Here is a 25,716-nt window from a genome sequence, read left to right as displayed (position 1 = left end):
CAAAAATCTTTACAAGTGATGCTTATCAAAGCTCCTCGTCTGCTCTTTGTCTCTCTCAGGTACCTGATTCGTTCGGACCCTCTGGCTCACGTCCCAGAGGAGCCTCCGCTCCACAGCAGCAGCCTGAAAGAGAGACGCGAGTCCAGCACAGACGCCAGAGAGGACACCCAGCTCTGATAGCATGCTGACCTTCACCGGTTGACTCCTTCATAATCACCCCCTTCATCTGTTACGGGGGGTCTGGTTGCGTCCGTGCAGGTCCGACGTGAAAGAGGACAATTTGTGCTACAATGTTCCAGCACTGCAGTGTACAACTGTATTATATGAGTGCCTATGACATTTGACATGTCATCTTGTGGCATTTTCATCCTCTTGCCACAGACAGTGTATGTAAGAAAAGTGTATTCATGTCTGTGAATGCTCTCTTGGATGAGCAGTCGTGGATAAGCCCGTTCACGTGTTAATATAGCTTCAGGTCAGGTCATCACACTGATTCCAATCTGATTCACCAAATTAAAGAGTTAGGATCACAGGAAGATCCTTTTTCAATGAAACAGCATCTAAATTCTACATTTTGTTTATGCACTTTTGAATTATGGCTCCCTCAGGAAAAGTGCAAGTCGACCATCCTGATCAGCCGCTTTGGGGATGCACAGTTTGGCAGCCTGGGATCGATCCGTCTTTTCTTGTCCTTTTTGAGATGACCAGAAATCAGATGCACATATTCTAAATTTCCCAGAGCCATGCACTCATCACATGAAATCCAACCTAACATTCAACACTATGTGACTTATATAAAATATGTGCATTAAAGCTTTTAAAGCTTATTTTTGTAGCTGAACCATAGAAGTATTTATTCAGTGGTGTAGAGGTCTTAATTAGTAAGTTATGTACAAACAATGATGGTTACTTAAATGTTTACTGCCGTACATTTCTTAGTTTGGATGAGGTTTTTGCACTACGATAGCTTAGTTCAACCCTTTAAACAGGACATGTCATATATTCAGTACAGTGCCATAAAGTACTTATTTGATGATTTGTAATATAGTAATAAGAAAACCTAATTTAACTTTCAGCACTGCTCGGTGACAGAGTTTGCTTATTGATTACTTAACATTTGTGTGGCTGTTTCGTCAAAGGTATGTATTTCTAAAATGCTACACAAGAATTTTTGACTTTTAACTCTTGACTTCGTACATATTTGAATGTTGAAAATATTTGTACTTGAGTTGAATTTTATTTTAATTTGCACATTAAAGTGCTATATTATGAGAAAGAACATTGGAACGGCTGTTTGTTGCCTTTGTATCGCTACAAGGATGGAAATTTAAGGGAATAGTTTGTTATTTGCTGAGATTTAGATAAGATCAAAATCAAATATCACTCTGGACTAAATGTGAAATAAAATGGTAAACTGAAGGTGTATAGGAGCTTGGGTTTTGAGGGGTTCCCAAATAAACAAAGTTTCCTCACTAGCAAGATGTGGGCAGCCAAGAAAACCCAATAGGGCCTAAACAGACCAGAGTTTCTGGCTGTCAAGCTAAGGGGAATGAGGTTCTCAATGGGTCAGGGACAGATTCAGACTGAGAGAAATCACTCTGTGCCATTTCCCACCTCTCTTAAGCCTTTACAAATCGGGTATCATCACACCATGATTGGCTGGGAGGGAAATGCCCCAAGCTGCTTCAACTCCTCAATCAGGAGTCAGTCTCTCCACCCTGAACACAGGTGATCTGAATCCCCTGCAGTTAGTCATGAGGGAGATTTTGGAAAATCAGCCCCAACAAAGAAAAATATCAAGTCTCAAATAACTGGACTGCTACACTGTGACATTGTTTGGAGTCTGTCTGCGAAACAAATCTTTTCTTACATCTGGAGAAGAAGATTTATAGCATCTCTGCAGCACCACAGTGCTTCATTATAATGCTGTCTTGTCACACATTTTAGCTTAATCCAAAAAAATTGCAGCTTCCTCCCATTTGGATATTGATTAATTGTGCAGCCCTAGTTCAAAGAGGATCTATACGAACAGTCTAAGTTCACTTATCGTCTGTAATTGTGACCGTCTCCCTGCCTCTGAGAATCTTCTAGTATATGATACTACTGACAATCCACTGTAGAGATTATCAACTATATTTTCAAGATCCTTTTCTGCCAGATGCAGCAGTCAAGTTAGAGATTTCAATCTTTCTCTTACTCGTTCATAATATTCCTTCCTCAGGCTTTCAGTTTCTCTGTGTCATTTGGGAAACTCCAGTCAGGCTGTGATGTGCCTTTAACTCAAGAGTGGCCTTCAGTCATAAAGGACTGATTGATGGAGTTCAGCAGAGATGTTTGTCCTTCTGGCTGCAGGCTTTTACCTTCATTGCAGAGAAATCCTAAAATTCTGTTTGAGATGTCAGTGGGTTCAACTTCTCGACCACAACGATTCTTAGTCTCTTGCTCGCCTGGCTATGGGTGGGTTTCAATGTCTGCATGAAACACAGCTCTGCGCTCAAATGTACAAAATAACAGTAACAGATGAGTCACATACTTGGCAATCAAGACTGGAGAAGAGGTCTTATCAGACAACTGAAGTGGAGGCACCTGTGTGGTTTAACTGTGGGTGGAGGGACTTGAGATAGTGCATGTGGAAGAGTAAACAGCGAGAGACAGAAAAGGCGAAGCAGCGTTATGAGTTGTAAGAGTAGGTTGTGTCTGAAATCACCACCTGGGGCTGTGGCATGTACACTGTTTCTGCTAACAAGTGTTTGCACACTTTAATGGAACAGAGCCGTGGTGAAAGTGGTCGTGATCAATATTTCTACGGTAACAATGAGTCACAGACAGTGTGACAATGTTAAAGTGGACGCTTGTGGTGATCGACCTACAGTACAGAGAATTATCACCTGAGTCTGTAGCTCCCCTCTGCTGTCTGGCCCACAACTTTATGTTTTGGTTCAGTGTACAGTCACGAATCTCAAAGCATATGTTTTGCCACAACAGGCAGCTGTTTTCAGCGGGAATCGTGACAGAATGACAAATACAGCACACTGCTCCCTGGTGGTATGGAGATGTATTTCCTATTACCTAGGCGCAGAATGTGTGAACTAGTCGGCCGTCGCCTGTAGTCGTCGCAGTGTGTTCAAGTGCAGCTTTCTGGCCGCGACAGAGGCGACAGTTGGCCTTCATCGCGTCATGTTCGATTGTGCATAATAGTGTAGAGTAATTTGCTGTATATGAGACTATGATTTCTGACCTAACAGCCTTACAGACATTTAATAGACGCACTCTTTACCTCATCCCCAGACGAGACGGAGAGGTGGATTTTTAAAAAATATTTTTCATTTGTGAAAAAATATATTGGCTGGTGTTGTTCTTTGTTTTTTTGTGGCAGGATTACTTCTCTAAGTTCTTTTTTTCAAAATACATACTGTATATTGTATGTTAGCAAGCTGTGTGACATGTAACTGGATGAAAACATGAATGCTTTTTAGTCCTATTCTTGAGTTAGTGGTGAACATCAGCCTCTTGTGGCCAAAATGAGGATTACAAAATCAAGCGATTAAATAATAATACTTGCCAAAACATCATTTTCCTGCCTGTTTTCAGAGATAAAAAAACAGAAGAAGAAAAAACAGAAAAATTAAAACTGGATCACCAGGATATTGTTTTCTCTCTTGGCTCTCAGGGCTTCCATAGAAGGCAGATGGTCAAAGAGAGCAGTACAGAACAGATACTCATACTGTATACAAACAAAGATGCATGCCCATTTGATCAGAAAACATACCTAGTTGCATTTTATTATATCTCTTCAAAATAAATAAACATGTAACACAATGAAATAAGACTCATAACGTCTCTGAAAGCCTGTAACAGAATAAACCTCAAAATAGTGCCTGCTTTTTTAGTAAACATAACTTGTACGTAATGTACAAAAAATACTACTCAAAAATGTACAAAATGCAGCAAACAAATATCAAGTATTGTGCAGTTTCCCCCTCAACATTACACCAGCTGCTCACAGTCAGTCATTACAGGGAAAATTACTAGTGTTGAGCGCCAGAAGCTACATTAAAATCATACATCTCACCAGAATACCGTGAGAAGAGCAGCAAACAGCTCAGTGGCATAGCTCAGTTCATTTTGGTTCAGCGATATGAGCCAGTCAGGGATCTCAGATGGCTCATATGGGATATTGTCAATACAATATAATCATTACTGAAAAGGTATAATGCACTGAGTCTCAAAAGCGCTTCCTGTTTGGAATAAATACTAGTATAATTTCCCCCACTGTAAAAACATTATTTCTCGTCCACTGTGACAGCAGCTCCCGGACTAAAAAGAAAAAAAAAGTTTTGTTGCTTTGCTCCATTGTTCTGTTGCATGACAGAAGTTTTAAAGCATAAAGAGAAAACACATTCAGAGCACAATGCACAAGCAGTGCGTTCAGCTCTCCCCTCCCCTCCCCGAACACGAAGACTCACACACTTCCCCAAACACACTAAATAGAAAACAACACTGGACAATACCACTCACTAACATCCATTCCATACTTACATTAAAAAAATGTGTTCAATCAAAGCTCCGTCTTCATAAAAGCACTGACCAGTAGTAGCAACTGGTGTATAACAGGGGCTCTGTATGTGGAGCCTGGATTAATCACAGCAGTTGGGTATTTTTTGCCAAGCTGACGTAGCTTTAACTCTACAAAACATCATCAAGTGAATGTTCACCACTGCCTGTCTGTAGTTGCACTTGGTATCAGTAGTATGCTTGCTACTGTAGATTCAGTGTCCATCGCAGTGTCACTGCTACATAAGAATCAGTCCATCATCAGTAGTGCCTAATTATCGTAGGATGTGCCCACAAATTAAAACATAAAAGTGACATGCAGAATAAAAAGCTAACAAGACAAAAAGAAAAAAAAACATCAGAGCATTCAGTTGGCAGGTGTTTCGTATTATCGTACTGCTTCATAATGACATCTTCATTAATTAGAACATCTAAACGCCTTCTTAATGACACACCAGTCATCTCAGAGATTATTGGGTCCTGCCCAACAGTAGTAGATAGAACAGAAACTATAACAAGTGTTGTTTCTCCCTCCTCCTCCTCCTCCTCCTCTTTTTCACTTCCTCCGTGCACTTCCTGGTCTCTTGACCTGCCAGAGGTGATTGTGGATGGTCAGGGCATCCACGCTGACCGACACAGACTTGGCGGGGATGACGGTGAACTGCTTGCGGTCCGAGTTGTACTTGTAGACCTTGTCGATCATTTTCCGGCTGATATTGCGCGGCCCTGTGCCTGTGAACTTGGCGATCTCCTCGGTTTCAGGTGAGTAAGAGTAAATGCCACGGAACTGGCACCCGCCGTCGCGGAAGAGGATGATCAGGTGATTGGACTCACACTTTTCCAGTTCCTGTGATGACACAAAACACAATTTCTGAATATAGCAAACGTGCAGGAATGCAACCGTAAGAGTGATAAATGAAAGAAACAAACTTTTTCCATGAAAGTGAGTTCACTTATGGATATAAATAAATATAAATATATACAGATAAATAATCACCATCAATGCATTCATTTCAGGTGATCACACTGACCTCAATAACAGCATTCTTCTGGCCCTCATTGACTTTTCCAGCCAGACAGCAGTGAGCGATGGCATTGATGATGATTGGCTTGTTGGACTTGGAGCTCGGCTCCTTGAAGAGTTTAGGACCTTTCACAAAAAAACCCCATAAAAGAACGATTAATAAGATAAACACGTAAAAGTCTGTAAGTCACTGAAAGAAAAGCTTTGGGCAATATGAATTTCAGTTAGATGAGAAGAAAGATACCACTTTCATTTATGTGTAATAAGTATGGAGCTGGAGCCAGGAGTCAATTAGCTTAGTTTAGCATAAAGACTGGAAGACTCATGGTAAAGAGTCCAGGAAGGCATTTGCGTGATATCAAACAGAATTGTCTACTTCTCAATTGGCAATTAGCTTCTGGCTCTGGCTTCATATTTACCAGAAAGATCACCAGAGAGGTATTGATCTTTTCGTCCAAGTCTACTAGTAAGTAATTGACAAAATCAGAAATATTTCTTTAGCCTTAGCCAGAAACTTTTCAAATCATTGCTCTGTGATAGTGATGGTTAAATAAGTGTGCAGTCTTTCTCTGCATTTCTGCTCACCATTGTACTCCATCGAAGTGATGGAAGAGGCTATAGAGCCGTTCTCCCAGTCCCTCTCCATGTTCCTGCTGGACGCCCTGCTCAGCATAGGGAATGACTCCATAGAGCACACAGATCCAGTCCTGGAAGACACAATTACAGCTCGATCAAATAACTACATGTATACACAAGATAGGAAGGGATTATCCTCCACACTCACAGGACGTCTCACCTATGTGACTCTGCCCCTCCAGAGATGACACTGTCCACCTCGGTCGCCAAAGAGAGCGTCGATCCTCGATGACTGCAGCTCAGATCAGCTGAGAAGGACACAGAACTTTACTAAATCCACACCTGTTCTACTGGGTTTTTACATGACCATCAGTGATAATGTAATGTTGTAACAGTTTATAACCCTGTGAGGATCGATCGCAAATGAGTCTATTTCAGCTACATTAAAAAAGATTTATCTTCCTAGGATGTAACCCATAGCTGACGATCCAAAGGTTGTATAAACTTTTTTAATGAGATGTGTATGGTTGATATCACATCATGATCACATCATGCAGAGCAGGTTAGAAGGATTCACCTCCCATGCTGCCTGCTGCTGAGCCCTTCGCTTTGATCAACATGGACACCTTCAGAGAATTACCTGCATTAACACACATGTGCACACTCAAAGAATGACGACGAATGTAAACAAGTGAACTAAACTGAAAACACAGGCACACACATGGCTTCTAGATGACACAACAGCACGTAGACAAAACATGGAGCATGAGACAAACTAAAGACTGATAAAGTATTAGAGGTGTTCTTACGTGTGGTGGACCCTTTGGAGAGGCTGTTGGACTCCTCACGGTGCAGTGATTTAGGTCTGCTCCTGCGGGATTTAGTCCGTGGGCGAGGCTTGACCAGACCTTGCTCTTCCATCAGTGCTTGCTGCTTCCTCCGCAGGTATTCCTGCTTAATAAGCTCTCGCCGCGCCTTCTCCTCCTCCTTACGGATGCGATCCTCTTCTGCCTTACGCCTAGAAGAAATGGACCGAGAGTTGAGATTTATTCATCTGCACACATACCTGCAGAATTTTGAGTATAACATATCCTTATAATCAATTTGTAAGAGCGTGAAATGAAAATGTACCTGGCCTCATCACGTTTGAGCTCACTCTCGACTTCTTGTTGTTGTTTGCGGAGTCTCGTCTCTTCAGCTTTGCGTTGCTGTTTGAGGAGGAAAGCAGCGCGACGCTTCGCCATTTCGTCCTCTGCTTTCTCATCATCCTGGAACATACAAACGAGTGATTATCACTGAGTTAATAATTATTTCCCACTCCCAGTCACTACACACACAAGCAACACTACAATCCTGACTTTTACCTTGAAGAAGAAGCCTAGCGCATTCTTCTGCTCCCCCTCTGCCGTGCCGTCTGCACTTCCATCCTTCAGCTCTGATAGGTCGACCTCAATCAGTTGACCCTTGACCCTATTCTCATCTCCAACCAAAGCCTCTTTCCCTGAGTTGGCAACATTGTCCTCCTCTTGTTCCACAGCCTGTGAGGGAGATGTTGATGTACTGGAGATGACTTGTGCGTCCTCTGATTGCGTTTTGTCCGAAAAGTTGAGGTCATCTCGGACTCTGAAGGTGGTGTTCCTCTGAATGCTTCTCTCTTTCCTGGAAATACTCCCTGTCTTCTGGTCTCCATCAAAGTTTTCTTGAGAAGACTGAATATTAGCCTTGACGGGAGCCATCTTGCTGTTCTCTTTACTCTGTTTTTGCTCTGAGGCCTTTCTGCGTTGGCTTGAGCTCAGCTTGGGAGGACGGCGAGAAGGGGCAGAGCTGCTGCCGCTGATATCTACAAAGTGAACTGCAAAGGATCTGGAATCTGAGGTAGGGGATGTCGACAGCGTCGTGTCGGGAGTTGTGCTTGGGCCTGATTCTACACGCTCTGGAGGTGACACCATGTGCTCTGGAGGTGAGACCACGTGCTCTGGAGGTGGCACCACGCGCTCTGGAGGTGACACCACATGCTCTGGAGGTGACACCACACGCTTCATCAGTAGGTCTTGCTGTAAAGAGAGCTGCATCATCTGTTGCTGGATGGAACTTATAGCTTCATTGAGTAGATCTATGGAGTGGGAACACTCATTCAAGTCAGGTTCAGCCCCATTATCCTGCGACCTGTTGTCTCCTTTCATCTGTCCTCCCTCCGTTTGACCTGCCTTTGCCTGGACCTTCAGAGCATCAAGACAGGAGTCGTCCCTGCAGGACTGGATCTTCACTCTACTCCTGTCAGCTAGTTCTGCAGATTCTGAGTGTTTCAGGGGCAGGGGAAGTGTGTCGCTCTTCCCTCCACCCTTCTTCACAATGTTCAAGAATGCAGCTTTCCCTAGCTTTAGTCGCTGCCGTGCTGATAGCGTCTCCATCTTCTTCTTCTGATACTCAATAGCACGTCTTTGCTCTTCCAGCTGCATGTGAAGTTGCAGCAGCTCTGAAGGCACAACTGAGGGACTCACCACCATAGTCTTCCCCAACACAGAAATAGGCTCCTTCCCCATCCAGCCTGGGGTGCAGTCACTCCTCAGTTGCCAGGGAGGACAGGGGGCAACCTCAGAGCCATCTGGTGTGGTCTTCTGAGAGCTGCTGGTGCTTGAGAATCCATCGCGGAGGCCAAGTTTAAGGAGCTTTCTCTCTGCAAAGCTGGTCATTTTTACACTGGTGCTGCCTGAAGCGCTGCAGCTGCTCGCCCACGATATTGTACTGGGGCAAGGGCTTGAGCGTCCACTACAGTCCTCCTTATCGTCCCGCTCACTGACCTTCGAGTCTTCTCTTAGTTTGGCTGACTCAACCTCTGCCTCTCCAAATTCACACACCTCTTCTTCCTCAAAGTATTTTCCCCTCCCTCTCTTCACCACATCTTTAGTCAGCTCCATCTGATCGTCGTCCTCCTCGTCTTCCTCGAGATCTGCGATGTCAGAGTCAGAGTCTGCTACCTCCAGCACAGAGGAGTAAGGGCTGGGGCACCCTGGCTCTCCTGATGAGGAAGGAAGGAAGGAATGAAGGAAAAAGCCTTGGGGCTGTTTGTTCCCAGACTGAGAGATGCCTATCGACCCCTCTGTGGGCGGTCTGAGAGAGCTAGGAGCTGACTCTACAACTGGTATAGGCGTGAAGGTACTTCTGTTTGACTCTTTCCTCTGTGAGGGGCTTGGGAGATTGGGAGCTGCTTTCCTCACAGCTGCTGCTGCTCTGAAGCGACTCTCACCACTCTCCTCCTCCTTGTTCAGGCTGATGCTCTTCTCTTTGGCTGGCTTAGAGATGGCAGGCATCAAAGGCTCCAGATAGTAGCTGTCTGCCTGGTGGTCGGGGGTAAAGGGACCCATGTCAAAGCGGGGAGAACAACGAGGTTTAGCAACCCTTGAAGTGGAGGTTGCACTCGGGATTTCTAGCTCATCCTGCTCCATGTCACTCCCAATTCGACGTCGAGAAAATGCAGAAGGGTGGATTACAGCAACCAGCTCCTCCTCTTCTATTTCCTCCTCCTCATCCTCTATGCGCATGTGGCTAAGCAAGCTTTGACCACTGAGTCTGTGTTGAGACAGCTGAGGACCCGACCCCAGCATGTGTTTGGGGGTGATGCACATTATGTTAGAGGCTAGGCTGTCTTTGCTGATGGAGCGGGCAAGGCTGATACTGTCTGCATCATCCTCCAGGGGGCAATGCAGGGCGTAGGGCACCGGCTGGGATACAGGCCTGGGCAGGGACAGATGGAGGTATACGATTAATGTGAGCTAAGGACAATGAATCATGGAAAGATCAACTCTCTGTTTTATCTGTGTTGGCTGATACACTAAACTGAATAACAGGAATTATAACCATTAAGGTTGTAATCACTGCTCACCTCGGTCTCCTCTCTGGTCTCCTCTCTGGCCAGGCCAGTATTGAGCCCTGATGCAGCCCATCTGGACATGTCATAGAGTTGGACCGATTTCTCAGCTCTGTACAAAGAAAACATGATCTATGTTACAAAAAGGATTTCTCAAACACCAGTCAAATCAATTGTGGATGATCTAAATAAGATAATGAGAAAATCTCTTTTTGTATTACCTGAAGTGCTCTCCTCGGCCACATTCTGCTGCCTCTGTCTCAGGGGCAGTAAAGAGTGAGACGGGCTTAAGGAGCTCGGTTTAATGCTGTAAGGGAAAGACAGAGAAGTTTGGGTTTTGAAGTTAAATCTGGTTTGAATTTACTGTAGCTGATAACATGTTTAAACATAATGCTATACACAGAAAGCTTTTCTAATATATGTATTTTTTTCTAATAATATAAGGTGAGAGACATAAATGTAGAGTAAAACATGTCTGTCTAGGTTGTTTTGTTTAATTTTGTTACTTCCCTGTTTCTGATCTTTTCATTTGATCCTGAATTTTGAAACAAAAGTCTGTTTTAATATGAGCTCTAAAGATGAATCATCAATCATCCTTCTGACGTCTGATGATGATGATTGAGATATTACCGCAGTGATGGTTTACAGGTACATGTGCAGGCAGAGCTATAAATAGCCACAGCCGTGCTTAACGTCGAACATAATGACAGCTGTTGAGGTGCTGTTTAACCTCCATGATGAGCCGGTTAAACTGCGCAGCAGTTCTGATTTTATGTTCTCATAGGTCTAATGAGTATTGAAGTGGGCACAAGTATCGATATGCAAGCAACAGTTTAAGGCCGGTTCTACATCCATTTATGGATAATTGTGGAAGGAGAAGCGTGTGTATATGTGCCTGATTCCACGATGACTCAGGTTTATAAAACAGAATCAGGCGTACAAACAGCTTATAAATCTGACAAAAAGTGGATGCGTTTGCAAAAATTAATTAATTACCTTTTCAGATTTAAACATACATCACACATGGAGATTGTCCATATTTGTGACTTTTACAATACTACGTACAAAGAATGAGTACAAAGAATGTACTACTTAATACTGTACAGTACTGTGTTCTATAGTATGCTTTATATACAAGCGTACAACCGTGCAAACATTAATAGAGAGAACAAAACAAGGTTTAGGCATGAGGCATAAAAATACTCTATATTAATTAGCAAACCTGTAACTTGAATTAAAACTATCTCTGTGCGATGTTACTGGAAAACACAGTGAGTGGTTATTGTCAATACCTGATGTCCGGGCTCTGAGGTGTGGACAAGGTGTCGGCAGAGTTTGATGATGTCATGAAACTACGTTTGGTGACGTTGGAGATGGGAACATGGGGTCGGGAACTCTTAGGCTGCAGCAACAATCTCACTAAAAAATGGTAGATAGAGTATTAGCGATTAGTCAAGATTTTGTAACACACTATTGTTTGAAAGAGACATTCGCAGTTCAGTAAAAAAAAAAAAATTGAAGGACAAAGTGTGTTATACCGTCTCTGATTTCCTGAAGGTCCCTGGGCTGTACAAAATCTGGCTTCACACTCTCAAACCACCAGAAGAGTTCAGCAATGAAGACCATCACATTATTCTGCAAGACACAACAATCAAGTCTCAGGTTGATAGAAAGACATGATAATGTTGTTGGAGCCTGTTTTTAAAGAATGTTATGCTTGTTGTGTATCGTTCAAACTCACCTTTAATACTGGTGGAGAATACAACAAGTCCTCGGGCTTCAGATAGAAACATTTGTTCAGGTATTCGTTAGAAAACTCCTTTATAAGCTGGATGTTGTACACACTGTCTGCTATGGATGGAACTTCCTTCAGACAGATATCTGCACAGAACAGGACAACAAAGGTAAAACATTTCAGGCTAATACTCCTTACTTGTTTAAACCTAATTCTTATGGAAGATCTTAAAGGAATATGTTTGGCATTGTGTGTAATACATAGCTTAGCTTAGCTTAAAATAAAATCAACAAGTGGACTTAGAGGTGTTAGTAGGCTCATTAGTTCACCTGACCTTTGTGGTTAACCAGGGTAGCTGTATTTAACAGTATTAAAGCTAAGCTAAGCTAACGTTCTTCTGGCTCTGGCTTTAGATAGCTTCATATTTAATGAACAAACATGACAGTGGTATCAATCTACACATCTAAATTTAGTTAAAAAAGCAAATAAGCATTTTTACCAAAATGTAAAACATTTAATGGATCATATGAGGCAACGGATTATTGGACTGTGGCTCCAGGAAATGAGCTTTAATACTATCCTTCAGTGTATCTAGCCGTCCAATGTTACTGTACCTTCCAGTCTAATGAGTTCTGGGCAGTAGAAATGGATCACAGCCAGCAGAGCTGTGCCGTCAGACACATCCTTCAACAGGTCGTCCAATAAAGGAAAGTGCTGAAGTGTCCGACCTGACAGGTGATCTCTGCGGTAACGCACCTACACAACAGAGGACAAGTTTAAACAAAGCACACAAATTTATCTAATGTGAACACACTGAGTCACATACTCACTTGGCACACACAAACACATAATTTCTCACTTTGTCAGTTATTCTCTGGCTCTTTTTAACACATATACAACTGGCACCCAGTGCTTGATGGCCTTTATTTGTCACATTAGGTCAGCTTTATCTTCTAGAGGAGCTCCTGTCATGTGGTACAATAACGTGTGCCTTCACTCATAAGAACAAGCAACAATGTTTCAGGTATAATATTTCAACTAAGGGAGTTTAGTAGCTGGTGCATGTGATAAATGATAAAAAGGGAGAAAACAATAAATGTAAGGATGAAATTAAACAAAGGATGAAATTAAAAGAAGGTCAATGGTGAGTACATTACCACACGAGAGAACTCCGCAGGCTCCAATAAGCAGTGGGCCAGAGCATGCAATACATCAGGCTGGTGAGGGAAGAAAGAAATGATTGGGAGGAGGTTAATGAAATGAGGCAAGCTGTGACTGGATGAGCGGACTATCACTTTAAACACTCGACCCCAGACACAGTGAAAATGAGTTAAACTGCCTGGTTTGTCACTTCAGCTTGGCTGGATTAAAAGAGATGAGAAAGCGCAGCAGTGTGTTAATAACAGGAGGAGGGAAGGTGATGAATGTGAAAACTCAGCTGAAAACAGAAGGAATTGCTAAAGGGTTTTATGCAAAGCAGAGGCAAAAAGTGAGCAGGGAAATGAGTCACATGAGATTGTTGTTTCTTCCTTTGCCACTGAGGGGCACTGTGTTTTTTGCTGTCTATCTCATTGGCTATTACACACACACACGCACAGGTCAAACATACATCCATACACTCACACATGAGATTGCTAGCGGTTGCACTTACAGGCACAAGCTTCCAGTACCATTTGGAGGGAGACTAGAATCCAAGAGGCAGGAAAGGGAGGAAGGTTTGGGGAGATACAAAGAGGTAGAGCAGCAGACAAGTCAAGGGTCATATACAGTGAATCAGATCCCCCGTTACCATGGAGACAGATCTGATCTTAATGACAACTGGAAAGGGTTAGACAAAAAGAGTTAAGAATGTCTAGTTTACAGAGAAGAGGAAAAAGGAGGGAACAGACTACAGGCGTTTATGTTGTAATTAAAAGTTGATGATTTAATGATTTTTGCTTTGCGCGGTCACATTATTTGACACGTATCCAACCCTGTTACCCTGTACGAAGCAGCTGAACACTCTGTGCTCACTGTTGTCTTTTAACACTATGCCTGTTCTGATTGATTGATAGGGACCGAGGCGAGTCAGCAGAGTGCAGAGGTTCTCACACTGTGAAACCCCTCAGGGATGCGTGGGCGAGTTAAAGGAGGAGCGTCAACACAGTCAAATATCAATGCACAGACATGGCACACATATTTTTAGATTCAGCGAGACTTGCACTTCCTGAGGATATCATTATCTCAAAACTCCACAATAAAACTATAAATAAGCTCAGAAATCTAACAAAAATGATGTTCCCTATAACTCCAGAACATGCTTAAAAATCATCATGTTTTTTGGTTTTCGCAGTATCAAAGTAATCCAGCGACAGTGGTCTCTGCATCCATGTGTACATTGCACACAGGGAGTAATTCTGCATTCTTTTAATTGTACAACTTTGGCAAATTGTGTGAAAAAATAGGCAAAAACACTGATTCCAAGGCAACATTATATGTCCTTGTTTTTGTTTATGTCTTGTCGACATGGATTTTATATTTCTGGAACATTGACACTTTCTTTATTGAGTAATATTCTTGTGTTGAAAAACTGTGGACAAGCTTCTGATATAAGGTGACCAGAGAAAAGAAAAAAGAAAAGAAAATGTGTTTGTTGTGATCAGAAGGTGTTGTGAGGTGCTCATCGGATCACAAAGCATGCAAGATCCAATGACTACACCTACACGCCTGACAGTTTATACACCCGGTGAGGAAACAACATCACTAAAGAAAGACACCATTCAACAGAGAGGAAGTAGTGAGAGAAAGAGACAAAGGAATAAAACAAAGAGAACCAGAGGGGGTTACCTTCTGGTGACTGGGTGACTCCAGCAGATGTTGCTTCATTTTCAGCTCTTTTTCCACAATCTCCCTCATCTTTATGTTCACCTGTAGCAACAAAGATGCCCCATGTGAACACAGACAGACGAACGCACAAATGCAAACATTAACACTCATGTCTGGCTCTTACCTTGTTGATCCAAAAGACCATCGCGTCTTCCAGGTCAAAAGGCAGCTCCTTGGAGGCACTGAAGTTGGAGAAACGCTTGACACCAGACACCACCTTCTCTATGCTGATCATCTCCACTATATAGGCCATCATCAGGGCATCAATAAGGTGGATGTGGGAGCTCTGGAAAACAATGTTACATTGGACACATATTTATGGATTTGGTGGGCATAAAATAATTAAAATGACATTTCCTTCCTCATGTCATGATAAATAATCTCTGATGTGTTCACTGTGAAACTGTATTGCACAAAATCATTGTGTCTTTACTTTATGTGTGCTTTCCTGTTGGAGACAGCTGATTTTACAATCGCAAGAGATGCTCCCTCACTGAATTGCCATGGAAACAGAGCAGAACTTCCTGACTGATACATGCAGAGCTTTTATCAGCCTACACGAGAGAAGGCCGCCACACAAAACACACACACACACACACACAAAAAGGCCAGGGCAAGCTCAACGAAAGTATGTGTTTTGCTAGGCCTGGCACATGGACTTCTTTTTACTTAAAAAGGTGATTTCAATATAATGGAAATGAGAGACGTCGCAAGATCAAGATGACAGTCGATTATTGGAATCTATCACATGTAATGATGGTCTCAGAGTCTCTTCAGTGAGTCCAGTAAGAATCTGAATAAGATTTCTGACATACAGTGACACCTAAGCACAGAATAAACAGCTGCTTCTGAGCCAGCTTGTTGCCTTTTGTGTTTTCACACCTGTGGGATATGAATAGGACCACTAAAGAATGGACTCATATGAAATGTCAAATGTTGAGCCTTTGGTTCATTCTGCCTCATGAATATTTTAGTTGCACAGTCTAAAACCTGCAAAACACTCACATCCACTGGTGCATTATTTATCCCAATACTCTTGGCTCATGTTTGGCACTGGAAAGCAAAGTCACATTAGCTGGTTACCAGATGGCACGTCTGGGTTGCCAGATCCCTAGCTTATACTACAGAGAATATGGTACCCTAATTTACATTAAAACAATAATTTCCTGACTCATTATGTAATAATTCTTCTAAATTGATTTTTTGTTACCCCATGAGGCCAGTGGAACAAGCTGTAAACCCAACATCATAAAAGATGTTATATCATACTATAGCTATCATACTTTTTTACAGAGTAACATTAGCATTTATTTGGATTTATGAATTGATCTTAGAGATGTTCTGGTTGATCAGCCAGTTACAGGAATCGGCTGGTTTTCAGCATGATGCATTACAGTCTATTACAGACAGACTCCTTCAATTTTTACCTTTCACAGTGAGAGTCCAAGATATACCAGTATACACAGCGTAAAAGCAATGGAGCACTTTATTTTGATATTTGTTTCAGTGAGAGAGTTATTCAAGTCAATGTTTTGTTATGAATGGAAGAAAGGTTATAAAAATGTTTGTGTATTCTGCCAATTGGGGCTATAGCTCTTCCTCTATAGATCGGAATCGGCAAAAAGTCGGATATCAAAATTGGCCAAGAATATATCGATGCATTTCTATTGAGAATGTGCAGAGAAAAATGTTCCAGGATAATAGCAGTTGTTTCAATGAGGGTTTCATGTATGCAAAGAAACAGACAATATATAACAATAATATCAATAATTTGCTATTGGCATGAGGACTAATTAAAGAATTAATAGAAGAGAATGATCAGAATTTTACAATAGAGCCACTGCATCACTGAACTAATGAAGAAAATGATTAAGGTTCCTTGAATCCTTTTTATCCTGATTCATACCAAAATGCCAATCATTACCATTGATGTTTATCATTCTAGTTTCCTCTTCAAGCACACAAGACTTCATAAACGCAGATGCTTCATAAATCAATGTGCACACTGGATAAATGCAGCTGATACACAGATTACAGGATTCAGGATTTGGTCTAAAAATTAGGTTAAACTACCCACCATCTTGATGGGAGCTGAGCTGAGGTCCACATCAGAGACCGGTGAGTTGTCTGTCTGCAGGACGTAGATGCCTTTCCTGGACAGGGCCTGGATGACAGACTGGTGGCTCTGGAGCGAGGCGGCCTGCTCAGCGTGCAGGATGAGCCCACACACCCGGCAGTACAGCTCTCCAGACAGCAGCAGATGGAGGATGGGGGGCTTGATGTGTTCCTGCTCATACTGGTCGGTATAGAAGGGGTCCCGCAGGTCTGCAGGGATGTGATCTGGAAAGATTGACAAGCAAACACATATTATGAAATGGATCTGCACATGATGAGACATTCAGGATAAGCTCATTAAGTTCCTCTTTACCTTTTAGTTGTATTTAGTCACAAATCACACCATGCTTTCAAACTATTTTTGTACCGACACGTGTCACCAATGCCTCACCATGTTATGTAACAGAGAAGCTCCCAGGATACAGACTTTCAAGGTATTAGACTGTCTAAGAAGACACCAGTTCAAGACTGAGACAAAGTCAGTGGTCAAGCAGCACGCCAGGTAGCAACCCTGAAGGCCTGCAGGTGGACCTGAGGCTTTAAGCCAATGAGCTAACGGGACTTAGTGGTGATACTTAAGCTGATAGTGTTGTCCCAGCCAGCGTGGTATTTTCCTGCTCATGCACACAGACATGGGGCAGCTATTTTTATATGCCTTGGACATGTTAATCCACAGTTAAGGCCTGAAGCACTCACTAAATTTTGCTTCCAGCGCTTTCTGGGTAGATTTAGAAAGGAAACTGCTCTCTGATGGAGCTTGTGGCTGTGCGTGTGATGATGATGAAAGAAAATTCCAATTAAAAATGGTTTCAGAATTATTTTTTAAATGAATAATTAATAGTATGACTGTGAATTGTGAATCGAAAAATAATGACTTCAAAGAAAGATCTGTTTCATTTTAGTGGTTTTGTCAATCATAACACTCAGCACTGATTACATTTAACCATCAGTACTGAGTGTTACCAACTGTAGAGAGATAGGAAGATGTGAAGTGCAGTCAACATAGCTTAAAGGAATAGTTCAACATTTCTGTGACACTTATTCAACTAATTAGTTCACAAGAAATACTCTTTGGTTTGTGTACAGAGTAAACAACAAGATATTAAGATGTTAAATAATGAGATTTAAAGGTGATGCTGGTCGGTGGATATTTTTCATATTTGGTCAGAGCCAGGTTAGCTGTTTCCCCCTGCTTCCAGTCTTTATGCTAAGCTAGGCTAACCACCTGCTGGCTCCAGCTTCACAGATAATGCACACGGATGACAGTGGTGCCAATGTTCTCTTATATATGGGCTAATTTGTGAGAGGAGCCTGACTGATACTCAAATTTTTGGGACTGACACAAAACTTCCTCTTGAATGATGAGAATCAAGACCAAAACTAAGAAAAATAAGATGCCAGCTTTAAAATTCCTACATCTACAGGAGGACAAATGATGATAGCCGCATCAATATTCGACCACTTAACAACATCATCGTCTCTCATTTTGCTTCACATTAGAATCCAGCTGATTGAGATGACCCAGCAAAATAAGACATCCATTAGTGGAAAACACACACACACACACACAAACACACACACACACACACACACACACACACACACACACACACACACACACACACACACACACACACACACACAAACACATAGAGAGCAGGCTCAGATAAAGGCTAGAGCACACTGTAAAAACCTTAGCTGTGTCTTTCACAACAGACTGCTTGCTTGGCACCGTCTCCTACAGTGTCTGTCTCACTCTCTACTGTTGTGTGGTGCTGCCATATGGACACGAGAAGCCCAGATCGTGTGTGAAATCACTTGCTATTCAACCTTCCAGGTCGGTGTTGATCTGCCTCATTCGTGTTTCTCTCAACAGAAGCAAATCTTGAATGTCTTCCTTTAGCAGATTTCCAAACACATCTCTCTTTTTACCCTGCCACTTCCTCACCCTCAGCTGTCCCACAATGCCCCCTCATCCTCCCTGGTTGCCATGGAGATGGTAATGGGGGGATGCCAGCATGGCCGGACGTGGGGGCTGGGTTGCTATCCCGTCTCCTCTCCAAGGCCTGCTCAATGAATCGTTTTATGGTCCCTGACATCAGGAGGTGTGTGTGTGTGTGTGTGAGTGGCATGAAGAATTGCAGGGGGAAGCAGGCGCTGCTCTCTAATCCTAGTTGCTAATACTACTTAGATATTTATTATCCACCTGATCCAAGCATTAAAGCCCACCCTGGTATGCATGAGTGAGCATGTGTGTGTGTGTATGTGTCTTTGAAATCAAGAGGAGGGGCTGCAGGGAAAGCCTTTGTCCCTATTCTTTCAGACACAAGGTCAGATTGATCAGCAGAGATCTTGCTGACAGTCGGGGTAGGGCTGTCAGACTCTGCAAGGCTGAGACACAACTATTCTCTCAATAAGAAGGCTTAATGGAGAATCCTCCACCAGACAGTATGTTGGGAAAACATAGCCTTTAAGCTGATGCACCATTTTGGCACACTTGGACGTCTGACCCTGCAGAGAGAGCAAAAAAGCTGGTACATGCAGCCTATCTGTCAAAGTGTATAATGTGTAGCTCTTCAACAAGCATTCATGTATACTTTACATCCACTGACACAGAAAAGAAGTATTTTTATACATGTCTATGTCTCTATTCTCTATGCTTCATATTTTAGCTAATAGTGTGGTTACTATTCCAACATTAAAAATAATGTTTCTAGAAGTTAAAGTTAGAAAAGGTTTTGAGGATCCACCAGTGGCCATCAATGAAGTTCTCATGAGTCTAAACAAATAGGCTGTGTTGAACAAAGACACGAGCCTTCAGGTCCAATCCCATTAACCACTTAATCATGTGACAGCCTCTGCTGACTTTCACACCAGCACACACACAACACATGCCTCCCAGCACTGCTGTGTGGGTTGATTTTGCACTCTAATCTAATAAGAGTGTTTTGGTCTGTCTGACCTCCACACTGACTATCGATGACCGGGGACAGTATCACACAAAACAAACAGAACACAGACAGACACACTGTATTTCAACACAATATATTGTTGATATCTTTTTTTTTGTAGGTATTATAGGATACATGATGGCTAAGTTATTTTTACATGCCACAGTAAATCCATGGCCTCATGTTAACTCACATTAAAATGATTCTGATGACATATGCAGTGAGGCAGGAAGCTTTTAAGTGCTGGACGGAGAGAGCAACGCATCAGATTGGTACTGGTGTTACTAGATATCCTGAGTTGAGGTATTGGAATTAGTATTGGAAGAGAAAAAGTTGCATCTAGCACTTAAACATTTATCAATTTGTCATTCGCAAGCAACTATTTTAATCATCAATTAATTGTTTTTTCAGCAACATTCCTAGTTTCAGCTTCTCAAATTAGAGGAGTTGCTTCTTTCCTTTGTCCTGTGTGATCTTAAACTAAATATCTTTGGGTTGGGACTGTTGGGAATACGAAAAAAAAAACAATCTGAAGATGCCATCTTTGGCTTCAAGAAACATTGATGGGCATTTTTCCCTTTTTTCTAACATTTTGTAGACCAGCTGAGAGAGTAATCGGTAGTTTCATTGTTAAAGAAAAGTATCATTAGCTTCAGCCTTACACAATATTTGGCTGAGTAAACAGATAGTCTGACTGTCATCACTGGCACCACTGAAGGGATCAGGGTGAATTTAGGACTGTGAGTAATCAAGTGTGAAGCAGGAAGGATAGCTGCATAGCTGATTGGGGGAGGGTTGTGGAAGCTAGTAGGTGAGCAGTTAACTTAAAATGTATAACGTTAGTTGTTCATCACATTTAAACCAGTACCTGAGATTATAAAAAAAACAAAAAAAAACAAACAACTAAGATACAGTTGAAATGTGCAAAACTACATGTACACTTCTATCTCTACTAGATTAACTTAAAGTTATGATAACTGACAAATCACATAATGCTAGTACTGTCGATTCTGTGTAAAAAGGAGTTAAGATAGTGTTGTTGATGCAAGAACTCTGTCTCTTGCTGTAAAAGGCTTCTGAGTGTCCCTGGCACAGTGACGTCAGGAGGAGCCAATCAGATTAAGGGAAGCAGGAAGCTTGATGGGGGAAAGGGTGCTGGTTCTGTGTTTATTATGGGCATCTGATCTCTGCCCTGGAACAACACAGCGTTGGGTAACAGGGAGGTAAAGCTTTGACCAGCAAGACAGAGATCAGGATGTTTGCAACATCGAAGTTTAGCATAGAAATGCTCCAGCTTTTGGGAGATTTATGTGATATTAATCATGCTATTTGATTAAACAAAATTAAAGGGATAGTTCATCCCAAAATCAAAAATCCAAATATTCATCTTATCTGTAATGCTATCTATTCATCTTGATTGTTTTGGTTTGAGTTGCAGAGTTTGTTTTACATCAGCCTTCTCTCAAATATAATGGAACCCAATGGCACTCCAATGGCGCCAAAAAAAATAAAAAAATAAATAATACGTTTGAATATCTGAACAGCAATGTCTCTTTCCAAAAATCATGACCCGGTTACTCAAAATAATCCAAAGACCTTGTTGTGAGCAGCTTTACTTTCTTTCAACCGAACTCACTCTCAAACCGTATCGCTGCACAGAAAGAAAGTGTGCATCTACTCACGGACGAGAGACTCATGGTCATGACAGCCTGGGATGTAAACATTAATGGCGCCATCCTCGGCTGAGCTGTAATGTTAGCTAGCATAGTTAGTTTAATTAGTTAGCCTCTCATGCATGAGTAAAACTTCTGGAAAGAAGGCTGTGCTGTGGAGTTTTTTTTGTATTTTTTCCTTTATTGATTTGAGCGCCACAAGCCGATTGCCATCGAGTTCCATTATATACGAAAGAACAAAGATATCTCCAGAACTCCGCAACTCACACCAAAACAATCTAGATGAATAAACAGCACTACAGGTAAGAGGGAAACTATGTATTTTTGATTTTGGGCTTGAACAGTCATTTAGATCATTCTATACTTTCACTTTCATGCCATCCTTAATGATCAACCACACATTACAAGCACTGAATTTTAAGGTTCTGCTCCCCTCAAAGTCAATTTACTGAGTCATCTACTGCAACACAGGAGACAGCACTGCAAGGCAGGAAACACTTACACTACAGTAGGCCTGCCTCATAAAATGGATTTGATGACAAAGACTTTTCCTTGACTGAATGACTCGCTCTGTGTCTCCTTCCAAATGCCTCATTGTCAAACTGATAATAAAGTCACAGAACCTAGCAGGCTCACATAAAGGGGACAGCTGACCTCCTGCTTACACTCTCCAGAGAGCAATCAGAGAGTGACACAAAAACCCACATCCGAGGAGTAATTTCCAGACATTTACTTACAGACTGCCGATGTGGAGCGATCATTTTGAATGTTTTAGTCGCCCTCATCAGAGCTGGCGAGGCTAGTGACCTGTGTATAAAAGACTTGTCTGATCATATCGGTCAAAGTCTTTCCCCACAAGCATGAAGGTTTGGTCTGCTGCTATGCTGCCATGGTATAAATCTTTCTCCAGAAAGTTTGTTTACAATTTTTTTTTTCAGTGAAAAGAGCCAGACAACAAAGCAAAAGTTAATTTGAATGATACTTGGACAACTATATGTATTATTGTAAACATGATGATTGTCAACACGTGAATATTTGGGAAATGGGCATATAGATACATGTGTTCTTATTGTGTTTTTGAACTAAATACTGCTATAAACCATGTAATGACAACACTATTTCTAAATCCCATAATTCATAGGAACAGTTCATGGTTTTGACTATATTATCTACTGCAATTTTCGGCAGGTTTTCCTGCTGTGTTTTACAGCAGTGGTAGGCCTCCTCATGTTAAAACAAAGACCACAACATACACATACATAGGCAAAGCAGGCATAAGCAAATGATGTATATTTAATTAGCGTGTGTTTTTAAGGAGTTAATTAAGTGTGAGGGCAGCCATCTACTACGTAAATTGATCTCCATAAAAGATGCTAAACAATTTCCTGGGTTAAGCTCTGGATCAGCCTTTAGCATATCGGCTAATACCAGCAGTAACACCAGCTAATACTTTGCAATAAGGCTGCGACTAATTCTTATTTTCAATATCAGTTAATCTGCTGATGGTTTTTTGTACTTTAAAATATCCGAAAATGACACACAGTCCAAATATAGATCCTCACATTTGAGTCGCTTGGCATTTTTGGCCGAAAGGTGACTTGAATGATAAAATGTTTGACAAAATAGTTGTCAGTTAATGTTCTGTCAAACGACTAATCAGTAATTGACTAATCACAAAGACCCCAGTTCAATTCTGGCCAACAATCTTTGTTGCACGTATCTCTCTCCCCATGTTCACTGTCTGCAGCTCCACTATAAAATCTCTAATGAAATCAAAATGCTAAAAACAGCAACATGCAAAGATTATGCCATCTCTAAAACTGCCATGCACGGTTTCATTTGCATAATTTACTGCTTAGATTAGTTTTTTTTTAATTGATACAAAACTGCTAAGCCTTGTAATATAGTATATCAGATAATAGTACAATTACTGCACTATGCTTGCCAGGTTCTTTGACAAAGATATAAAGCAGATATGTGTTGGTAAAAATTCTGATGTTATTTTGTCCTTGTTTTAATGCTCTAAAAGCGTGTTGTTGTTTCTCCCCACGACTGCGACATGCTAGAGAGGGAATCAATTGTTCAGGCTCAAATAACAGTACTGGCATCTAATAAACTGTTCATGCAACTACATTTGAGTCTTTATTGTATGAATCAAAAGAAGAACTGACGTGTTCAACTCGAAAGTGTTATGTAAATGCCACATACATTATAATATATGTTTTCCCTGGTTTACACAGCAAGACTAGACAAACTACACACTTTTAGTATGCAAAATACTATGTAGTGTTTGCTCCAATAAATAGTAAGTAAATAAAAGCTCACCATACATACATATGACTACTACAAATAGGAATTGCAAAATAGCTACGCTTCCTGATAGACTGCCCACGATAATGATTCTGCAATAAATGATACATTATAAGACTATCATCTAACGATACACCATGATATCTGTCTAAATGAAGACAAATTACCCCATAAATAGTTGCAGGATTTCTGAATTCATGCATTGCATGTTGGTGTCAGTTTCCCAGAATTTGATGTGAACTGAGATGAAAAAATAACCAGAATGGCACTCAGTAGAGTGCATACTTCTGCCAAAGCCCAGCAGTCCCCTTTAATTCAATCAAGCCTGATCAAATATCAACTAAAACATATTTAAATCTGCTAGATGTGGATTTTTATTCGGATCTGCATTAAACTGTCCTCACTCATAGATATCAGCCACCTAAATATGTCAGGATCAATGCATTATTCCCTGAGAAATTAATGAAAATGTTGAAAGAAAATCCTAGATCTGTCCCTCTATCTAGATCCACAATAAAAGTTCAGCAAACCAACAACCAACAAACTGACACGGGGGTAAAAAAAATGTATAGAGTCTTAGCTTATTGCCTCTTTAACACAAACACTGACGTGTCCATGTCCATATGTGCCATCATTCCAATGCATAGATAGACATAGACTAGCAAATGCTAAAGTGCTAGAAAGCATAATAGAGTTGACGTGTTTAAAGGAAGGATACAACAATACCTCACTTAAATCTTTTCAATCTACTATAACTATAACTATAGTTAACTATAACTAAATCAACTATAGTGGCAAGTCAAATTGTCAGAGGAATCTGATAGAGCACCTGCATGTTTTCATAAAAACATTGAATGGTATCTCAGCAGAAAGCAGCAATAACTATATTCTGTCCCGGTTGTAATCACAAACATAAGAAACCGTGCCTCAAAGTCTCAAAAGTGAAAGGGAAACACATGTGTAGCCTTACCTATGCCATAAGCTTTGGCAAACAACCAGCGGAGATTTGCGTCTATTTTGGCTCTTGCAGAGTCGTACAGCTCCAGCGGTACGACCTGAGCCTCCATGCCTGCTCCTCCTCCTCCTCCACCTCCTCCTCCTGCTCCTCCACCTGCATCATCTGCCGCTGCTCTCCTCCAGGTGCTGTCCCTGCCAGCACACCCCTCCACCTCCATCCTGTCGGGAAAGACACACACACACACACACACACACACACACACAGACAGACATTATTGCCAGTCGCAGCGGACTGCATTACATCATCGATATGAAGAACAACAAGGAGGGCCTGGCTCACTGACAGCACCTGCTCCGGTGGTGATGATAACACCACACGTACTCTCACCTTTCTTTAACGTGCTGGTGTCTCCGCCATGATTCATATACCATCTATACATATATTAAACATCATTTATTTGCATATTCTCTAGCTGATAACGTGTTAGGTTGTGGTGGAGGGGAAAAGCAGACACGAATGTGAGAGCTGCTTTACGTTTATTAGCCACCAGAAAAATAAACAAAATGTCAGCATCTTCAACAGCTACCGTTAGTCTTTTTCTTCTAGCCTGTGCTGCCCGGTGAATGACCTGACACTCACCTAGTTCACATTATATAGCTAGGTTAGCTAGCTAAACTGCGCACACACCCCGACGTTAAAACGACAGACACAACAAAGACTCACCTCTTAAGACTGCATCGGGTCCTCTCCACAGCTTTACGTGTGAGATGGAGGTGTCGTTAAAACATGCTGCCGGCCTTCCTTCAGCTACACGGTGGAATAACGGAGGACTCCTCCCCGCCCAGCCGAGACAAATCTCCGGCCTCTCAGGATAAAGCTGCGGCTGGCGGCTGATGGTCGTTAATCCAATAATAAAATAAAAATCTGTTTGGCAACCACACACATGTCCGTTTTCGAGGATATTATGAATGTCCAAACGCCGGCTGCTTCATATCGAGGCTGCCATCGCCTCTCGGAGAGGACTAGCGGGTTAACGGTGGCCCGGCAGCCCTGTTGTCGGAGCCTGTCTCTATGGGGACGACTGACT

The 25,716-nt window shown here is 41.8% G+C and overlaps 2 protein-coding genes across 10 annotated transcripts in view; one reads left to right on the top strand and one right to left on the bottom strand.

Annotated features, from left to right (window-relative positions):
* kcnt1a (potassium sodium-activated channel subfamily T member 1a) overlaps positions 1-1,279 on the top strand; it is a gene marked incomplete at its 3' end in the record, with an annotated part of 34,206 nt that extends 32,927 nt beyond the window's left edge. For 4 of the 5 annotated variants that reach the window (XM_084382468.1, XM_084382467.1, XM_084382466.1 and 1 more), the window contains one exon: positions 60-1,279. In XM_084382468.1, the coding sequence (XP_084238594.1) occupies positions 60-177 (118 nt within the window). The remainder of the gene's footprint in view (positions 1-59) is intronic. The other variant, XM_084382470.1, reaches the window with a different exon arrangement.
* Positions 1,280-3,670: 2,391 nt separating this feature from the next.
* On the bottom strand, positions 3,671-25,716 carry camsap1a (calmodulin regulated spectrin-associated protein 1a). 5 transcript variants are annotated; one of them, XM_084383884.1, is made up of 20 exons: positions 25,353-25,716; positions 24,642-24,847; positions 16,700-16,962; positions 14,747-14,908; positions 14,584-14,664; positions 13,409-13,441; positions 12,372-12,513; positions 11,764-11,903; positions 11,561-11,657; positions 11,315-11,441; positions 10,244-10,329; positions 10,038-10,134; positions 7,519-9,889; positions 7,286-7,422; positions 6,964-7,172; positions 6,732-6,794; positions 6,375-6,462; positions 6,164-6,285; positions 5,586-5,704; positions 3,671-5,401 (listed from the first exon to the last, which is right to left on the bottom strand). In XM_084383884.1, exons 2-20 carry the CDS (start codon positions 24,844-24,846, stop codon positions 5,111-5,113), a joined length of 4,833 nt encoding a protein of 1,610 aa, XP_084240010.1. In that variant the 5' UTR covers position 24,847; positions 25,353-25,716; the 3' UTR covers positions 3,671-5,110. The 5 variants fall into 5 exon arrangements, with proteins under 5 accessions (XP_084240010.1, XP_084240009.1, XP_084240013.1 ...); XM_084383883.1 differs by lacking the exon at positions 13,409-13,441 and adding an exon at positions 12,915-12,974; XM_084383887.1 differs by lacking the exon at positions 6,732-6,794 and having other exon boundaries at positions 3,672-5,401.

Source organism: Pagrus pagrus (genome assembly GCF_965226575.1).
Source record: "Pagrus pagrus genome assembly, chromosome: 19".
In the NCBI taxonomy this organism is placed as follows: domain Eukaryota; kingdom Metazoa; phylum Chordata; class Actinopteri; order Spariformes; family Sparidae; genus Pagrus; species Pagrus pagrus.
This window is presented reverse-complemented; position numbering and strand designations above follow the sequence as displayed.